The 7,605-nt window shown below is 37.8% G+C and overlaps 2 protein-coding genes across 2 annotated transcripts in view; one reads left to right on the forward strand and one right to left on the reverse strand.

Annotated features, from left to right (window-relative positions):
- The window catches only part of LOC21391137 (transcription factor MYB111), a 2,438-nt gene extending 863 nt beyond the window's left edge, over positions 1-1,575 (forward strand). Inside the window, exon 3 of the mRNA XM_024164211.1 lies at positions 627-1,575. Within this exon, the coding sequence (XP_024019979.1) occupies positions 627-1,575 (949 nt within the window). The remainder of the gene's footprint in view (positions 1-626) is intronic.
- Positions 1,576-2,838: 1,263 nt separating this feature from the next.
- LOC21391138 lies at positions 2,839-7,025 on the reverse strand. Its single transcript, XM_010096028.2, has 6 exons — positions 6,931-7,025; positions 6,080-6,308; positions 5,909-5,967; positions 3,999-5,819; positions 3,730-3,886; positions 2,839-3,626 (listed from the first exon to the last, which is right to left on the reverse strand). The coding sequence occupies exons 2-6, from the start codon at positions 6,201-6,203 to the stop codon at positions 2,968-2,970; spliced, it is 2,820 nt and encodes a 939-aa protein (XP_010094330.1). The 5' UTR covers positions 6,204-6,308; positions 6,931-7,025; the 3' UTR covers positions 2,839-2,967.
- Between the last annotated feature and the right edge of the window lie 580 nt (positions 7,026-7,605).

The raw sequence follows: 7,605 nt of genomic DNA on the forward strand, positions 1-7,605 counted from the left end.
ACATTTTTCTTCCCCTAGTAGCCATTTTGAGATTGCTTTTCAGAACTTTTTTTTTTGTAGAAACCTTGAAAAGGTGATATGATTATAATGGCATTGATATAATAATTGTGACCTTTTTAGCATATTCTGATTTCTGTTATCTTCTGGCAATCCACCAACTGTACCCTTTTATAAGCCACACTGCCTCCTAATAATTTCAGTAATTATAGCTAGTTAGGACCACAAATGAAGTGATGTATCAGCCCTGCCTGCTATAACTTTCCCAAGAGATTTGTACTAGAAAAATGATCATGCACACCATCGCTGATAGAAAATGGAACCCATTTGTGGGTCCTATGCTACTGAATCTACCTTTTATTAGTTTATGGTGCTCAACGCCACTAGTGTTGTTTATGTCTTTTAGACTTTTAGTATTGCTCTTTGTACTATGTCTAGTAATTCATCAGTAGATGATATTTGAAGATTGAAACAAAATGTCATTATCCACTTATTGAAATTACATACTAGTACTGTTCTCTAATGGACCTACCCAGTAAATATTGCTATTTTCCTTTGTCCTTTTTGATGTGTAAAAAAGAAGAATTGCTCATTTGTTTTGATGATTTTGGAACTTTTTAATGTTGTAGATGGTCATTGATAGCCGAGCATTTACCGGGAAGAACTGACAATGAGATAAAGAACTACTGGAATTCTCATCTGAGCAGAAAAAGTTACAGCTTCAGCAAGCAGCTTGGAAAAGAATCATCAACAATGGTCCTGAACAACATCACAAAGTTAGCTGCTCGAAACCGCAGAAGTGGCAGTGCCCGAACACGCCGATCAGCAGCGAAAATGCACAAGAACATGAATACAGACTCAACTGCAAAAATGTCCCCAATAAAGCCAGAGACTGGTCATCTCATGACAGTTCCTGATCATCATCAGGTAGTTGAATCATTAGCCACAGATCAAAAACCAAATACTAGTATTTTTCCTGGTACCAATTTAGGAAAAGTTGAGAAGAGCAAGTTATTGGGTTTGGAGAACTATTCCTTGGGAACAAAAGAACAGGAAAATGGCACAGATTGTAGTGAAAAACAAACTCAAAGTGAAGAAAAGGAGAAGTTGGGACCAAATGAATGCGTAGACAGGGAAGTGAAGAGCCTTAATTGTGTTATTAAAGGTGGGGTTTTGGATCAGCCAAGTGGGGATATTGCCCTTAAAGAGCAGAAAGAATGTGTGAATGAGAGTTGTACAGCCAATGAAGGGAGAGAAAGTGAGGAAGTGAAAAGGGATTTAAGTAATGAGGCAACAAAGGAGAGAAGCAGCAGTTTGAGTAGATCAAATGGAGACCAGAGTGGGGAATGGCACACTTTTTGCTCTTCAGCAATGAATTCAGGCTTTGATGGTGATGGAAGCTGGCTTGATTGGAATTGGGAATGTTTTGTTGAGAGCCATAATGATAACAACGTATGGGACTTATCAGATTATGAAGGGGAGAGTGTGTTTTCTTTATGGGAAAGTGGCATCACTGGAGGATATCTAGGAAACGACCCTGCGGAGAAAGTACTTCAAGTTGCGCAAAAACACAACTAGAGATCTTTCAAAACTAGCCAGAGTAATGCACTACACACTGATAGAAGGTAGGACCCACAGCATGAGATTGATAGATAGATAGGACTCACTTTCTATTAGTTATGGTTCTTAGCAGCGTAGTGCTTCGCGTGATTAACCCCGATCGATGACGACTGTCTTAAAAGGGAGTTTTGGAAATTGAAAATCCATTAGTTTTGCAGTCTATTTATCTGTCACTGATCATTACTTTTTCAGCATGTATGTGAACTGATTTCCAAACTTTCCATACATCCTTCTTTGGTCTTCAGTCTACTTCTAGTATGTTAAGTGTCTGTCATTGACAATTTCAAGTTATTTGTTCTTTCGTTGGACCTTTGTGGGCCTTTGGCTGATTCCTTGTATCTCATGGAAATTGGCATGCCCTCTCTCAGTTTGATGGGCTAAGAATATTATGTTGTTTAAAGCATATCCACGTCTTGTGCATTGAAGAAAATTAGACATTGGAGGATGCAGAAAAAACCACTTTGGCACTCCAAATATGCAAGAAAAAATTGTTGAACGTATCCTTAGTGTGCATACGTCTAGACCTTTATACCTTATTCTTGATCAGTACCCTTCGACTAATATAGTTATTCGACTAAAATGATATTAATCAAGAGTAAATAGAAAATCTAGACTCATGCACTTTAAAATATACTTATCTCCTTTCCCCAATAAGAAAGAAAGCAACATATTTCTCTGTGAACAAGTCATTTTGAGAGTCCCACACTTTCATTTCTATCTTCAGAAATATTAATTTCAAATTTTTACTACAAATGTGTTTAGTATACTTTCTGAATAAACTTACAACACGGGTTTAAGTTTATTCCCTTGCATGTTTTTACAATCCTTATGTAGTAAGTGTTGTTTTGGCAAAACATATAAAACTAACACGTTTATGGTTGACGACAAAATTGAGTTTGTCCATTTAACCAAAAAAAAAAAAAAAAAAAAAAAAAAAAAAAAAGAAAAGAGTTTGTTTGCCAAATCATAACAAATTTGAAGAAGCAAGATTGAAGCTCACGAATAATTAAAAAACAGAAAAATTTTGTATTGTTATTAGACCAAGTTGCTATTATGTTTAAAGCTTCAGAGACATGAAATTTTTTTTTTTATACTATTTTGCTAAATAAACATATCAGCACTTTCCCATTAGAGAAAGGCTGCTCTGGAAGTAATTGATTAAATAAACAAAATTAAGATGACGAACAAAGCGATTTTAATCACAAAAGAAAAAAAGGGCAAGAACTCAGGATTACAAATCAAGAATCCAAAAATTACAAGATCCGGGAGAGAAAAGAAACAAATATTGTGGAAACTTACACTTGTGGTGGGGAGCAGAAAAGAATAAGAATAATCAAATCAAAGGCAATTCTAAAAAAGTACCAAATCAGCAACAATTTCATCTATAAATGAATCACATATTTGAGCCTCAATCTCTGCACCAAGTTCAAATGCCTCAACTTCAAAATCCAGCCACTTCCCATATTGGTTGCTCATATCCTTGTCCACAAGCTCATCCACCATTGAATCTCCCATGCTCTCCCACCCTGAGATTTCCTTGTAAACTTCTTCAGCTAACCACTCCTTCCTTCTCATCATTGCCACTCCTTTCGCCCACATCCCGTACCCACCACTCGCGCAACGACGGTATCTCAAGTCCAAGCACTCGCTCACGCTGTCGAACAACACCTTCCTTCTCAGCCGAGTCTCAACATCATAATAGCTTTTCAATGATCCTCTTCTACTCTCCATAAGATTGAAGAGGTGAGGGTTTATGATATCTCGGGAACGGCCTAATGCAAAATCCTTGAACATTAACTCCACGTTAAATAATACCTCCTTCACATATTCTAGTTCCCATTCAGTTGTTTTGGAAAGATCAGTCCTCGCATGCTTTCTGGCCATAGTAGAAGTAGTAACAGTAGACGTTGAAGAGGCTGAATCCGATAACTCATCCATCAGATTAAACTTTTTTGAAAACTTCACGGTCTCGACTTCCTGAGCTTGAACAGATGAAGACAACCTGCTTCCTGAAAAAGTTAACATTGAACCCCCAAAAAAATATATAAGAAAACAAAACTAAATTTTCAAAAAAAGACAATTGTCATATATGAAGAACTATGCTTCTTATACCTCCTGTGCTAATATTACTCTCTGTGGTAAGTGAAGAGTCACAACTTTCATTTGAAAATGAATGTTCCAAAATAGAGACTGGACTAGGATGCCGGCAATTGCGCAACTTTCCACCTTCAAATTGACTAGTGCTACTCTCGTCCATCTCACTAATTCCCTGAAAATAGTATATCGTTTCAGTTGCAGACAGATTAAATGCTGCAAAGCAACTAGTTGAAAGGAAGAGATTATAGAGCATAACGTATGTAGAATTGATCAGGATCATATACCTGAAACTTTTGTTTGAATCTGGATGGAGGACCAATGGTGGAAAATTCAAAATCATATTGGCCATCAAATTTGTCTTTGTTAAACAACAGATGTTGGTCTCTTTGCTCATTGACCCTTGGTGTGGCACTAACTGCATCAAGAGTAGGCATAACATTTTCTAAACTCGACTTCGATGATGAACTAGAAGCTGACACTCCTTTTGCAGAACCAAGGCTAGACAACTCTAGTCCGAAAGTTAATTCTCTTAACTTTTCTTCCAAAAGCATACTGAAAGAATCACTACCAATGACATTGTATCCCATTGAAGATAACTTCATACTCTCCGAGTCAAACAACATCCTTTTACCAGAGCTCTCAGAACCGGGAAGTGATCTAGTAAGTGGGGCCGTGAATGTGAAAGAAACAACCTCCGTGCCCTTCCTTCTGCCGTCTTCGGTCCAATTGTAGAATCCATCAGTAACAGGATTAGATTGTACTGGCTTCTGACTTTTGGCATTTAAAGTTTTATCATCAACCTGATTCTTGTTGAAGTGACGATCGCCATCTATTGATCGTTTCTTTCTAGGGCCATTCCCAGCACTAGAATAGGGAGCTTCCTTTTCAGCATCCACTGTCAAGCCTGACTTCCTGGATCCGATTTTCGAGTTCCCACCATCTCTATTAGAGACTCTTTGACGCCCAGAAGAATCCCGCGAAACTAGTTTTCGACCTCCCTGTGAGTTGGAAACCAATGGCTTTGAAAGCGAATTCTCTTTGTCAATTAGGCTATTCTGCTTCTGATTGTTTTGCCTAAGAACCCCAGAAGGACTTTGCTTCTTAGTCAAATTCTTTTGAGTACTCTGCTGACTCCTGAAGATTGGACTTGACTTGACCTCACTCTGTTGTTTTTCAGTCACGTCGGTCCTAGAGCTACTTAAATTCAGACCTTCTCTTCTCTGAACATTAACCTTTGCTTGAATGGCAAGTGAAATGGACTTTCCTTTGTTCTTTAAACCAGAAGAAGAGCCTTCTTCTTTATCAGGAGATACCCGAAAAGATGTATCAACAGATCCATTCCAGCTCTTGTTCATAGATTGTCCCTTAAGATACTTGGCTGCATTTGACTCAACTGGCCTTTGAGAAGCTGCAGCAAGCCTGGATGTTCTGTGAGCTGCTCCCACCTTCTCTTTTAGGTCTTGCTCTTTCAAGGATGCAGAAGAAGAACCAACTAAATGCGCTCTTTGTGTAGCCTCCACTTTTTCTTTAAGAGCCTGGACCTTCAAGGGTATCGAAGACGACCCTACTGAAGGCAGCTTGGCTTTGGCAGTAGGTTGAGGTCCAGGCTCAATAATTTTCGCTGCAGCTTCCATTATGTGAAGAGCATCGTTACTTGGAATAAAGCCGGGACTCTTGATGGGAGACAAAAGTTTATGGTGTGTTATAGGAATTGACTTAGCCGATCTAGGAGGCAAGACTTCAGTTTGGAACTTCTCAATTGGCCTGCTTGGTGTCCTCTTGGGGTTCGGCTCGACAAAGCTTCTAGAACTTTGGCCTTCCGTCTTTCTAAGCATGTTCCCACTATGCATGATCTGATGATCATGGTAATACTCGAAGTTTTTCCTGCGGTAATGAGCGTCCTGCAAAGATCGCGTATCGAAATATTGGGTGGAGTAGGGCTGCTCCTGAAAATTGGAAGTAGGTAAGGAGTCTAATCCCATGAGCCTGGCTACTACACTATGAGGCCTAATTCCACAGGCTTCTTCATCTGTAACCGATGAAGCACAGCTGTAATCACTACCGCCTTTAAAACTTGTTCCTGCACAAGTTTCATCCTCATCTATCTGCAAAAGGGAAATCAGCAAGAAACTGTCTCAAATTCAATCACATGTCAAATAACAAAGAATAAAGAACAATATAGCTAAACCCTCACCAATGACAGCCGTGTCGTTGGCAAGGTACCGACGCTTTTCTTTCCTTGTTTCGAAAGTTCTGTAGAAAAACAATACATAAAAGTCAAAACTGACCACAATGAAAAATACCACCATGATTAATGAACACTATAAACAGGAATTGTAAAATGCACATGGGATAGGATTTGTACCTGGTAAATCTGACTTGTTTGAGAACAATTTTTTCCTGGATTTAGCTTTCCAGTCGAAGAGCTGAAAGAAACCACCCACGTAACCCGTCCCACCACTTTTTGAGCCTTCTTTCTCAAACCCCATTTTTGCTAATTCATAAACAATGCTTCTTTCAACATTTATCAATGATGGAAGCAATCAATAAGAACAAATACACATTTTATTCAACCAGCAAAGTCTATCTGCAACCTGATCAAATAGAAGGAATAATAACATCACAATCTTTACTTCTTTTAGCACAAAACACCATTTTTTCCCCAATATAGAGAAACAACTTAATATAAATCTAAACCAACAGTTAAAAATTGAGTTCCATTGTTTGACCCAATTTAATTTGAATAATAAACCCCATAAATAAGGCTTCATCACATGATCAAGACTATTAAAGCACACAACTTTCTAGATCATAAAAAGAAGAAACACAAAGAAATAGCCCATCCACTTTACTAAATTCCAATTCTTCTACTCTAAGCATAAACTGATGAAGTATAAGCTATCAGCTCTCTAAATTCCTGAATAGAAAAAAAAAAAAAAAAAGAAAGAAAAAAAAAGTGCATTTCTTTACATACCCAAAAAGCTCCCAAAAAAAATCCTCTGAAATCATTTACATTGTTTCTGAAAAATCGTAAATCCCACAAATGTGGCAGACCTAGAGTTTCAATCTCATCAAATCAAACAGCAACGTCACACTCAAAAGCACAGAAAAGCTACCACACTATCCCGCATTCTATCGGCAACCAATCAGTCCAAAAACACTAACAAGTAACAACGAACCACAAAACCCAGAAACACAAAAGCAAGAAGAACTTACCGTGAAACTAATGATCATCGAGCAAAGCTCTTCGGAGAAGTATTAATTTTCCACGCACAAAAAGAGAAATGAAACAATTCAGATTTTTCGCAAAAGATCTGAACCCACAAACGAAAATGGAAAAACAGTTTTTAGAGAGAGAGAGAGAGAGATTCTCACTGTGTAGTAGAAGAAGAGTTTTGAGGCTCTGTTTAGTTGTTCAAAGCATTAAATGGGAAATATACAGAGAATGATATTTTTTTGTTTTTTTGTTTTATTTTTGTTTTTATTTTTCAAGTTAAGAATGATATATAATTGATTATTATTTGTTTGAAAAATGGTAATTATAGTAAAAAAACAAAAAGGAACTATAACGTCTCTTTTTGGACAGAGAGAGAGAGGGTTTTGATTTCAAATTCCAAACGGGAAATTTGGGTGGTCCTTTTCAGATCGTGTGGGGAACGTGATATTGTTACCCGTGATTCGTGCTGTCGGAGTTGAATGGCCAATGATATGAAACCACGTGTATGAGCCTTCTTTGTGGACTTTCTATTTGTCGCCGACGTCAGCGCCCTGAATTTGAGGAATGACGTGGCTACTAGAGGGAGAAGGAGATGATCTCCATAATAAAGATAATAGAAAGTTTTCAGAAAGTAGCGAGCATTTGTTTAATTTACTGACTTAAATTTTTAATTT

The sequence above is a fragment of the Morus notabilis genome, unplaced genomic scaffold (assembly GCF_000414095.1).
Source record: "Morus notabilis unplaced genomic scaffold, ASM41409v2 Scaffold131, whole genome shotgun sequence".
NCBI classification, from domain to species: domain Eukaryota; kingdom Viridiplantae; phylum Streptophyta; class Magnoliopsida; order Rosales; family Moraceae; genus Morus; species Morus notabilis.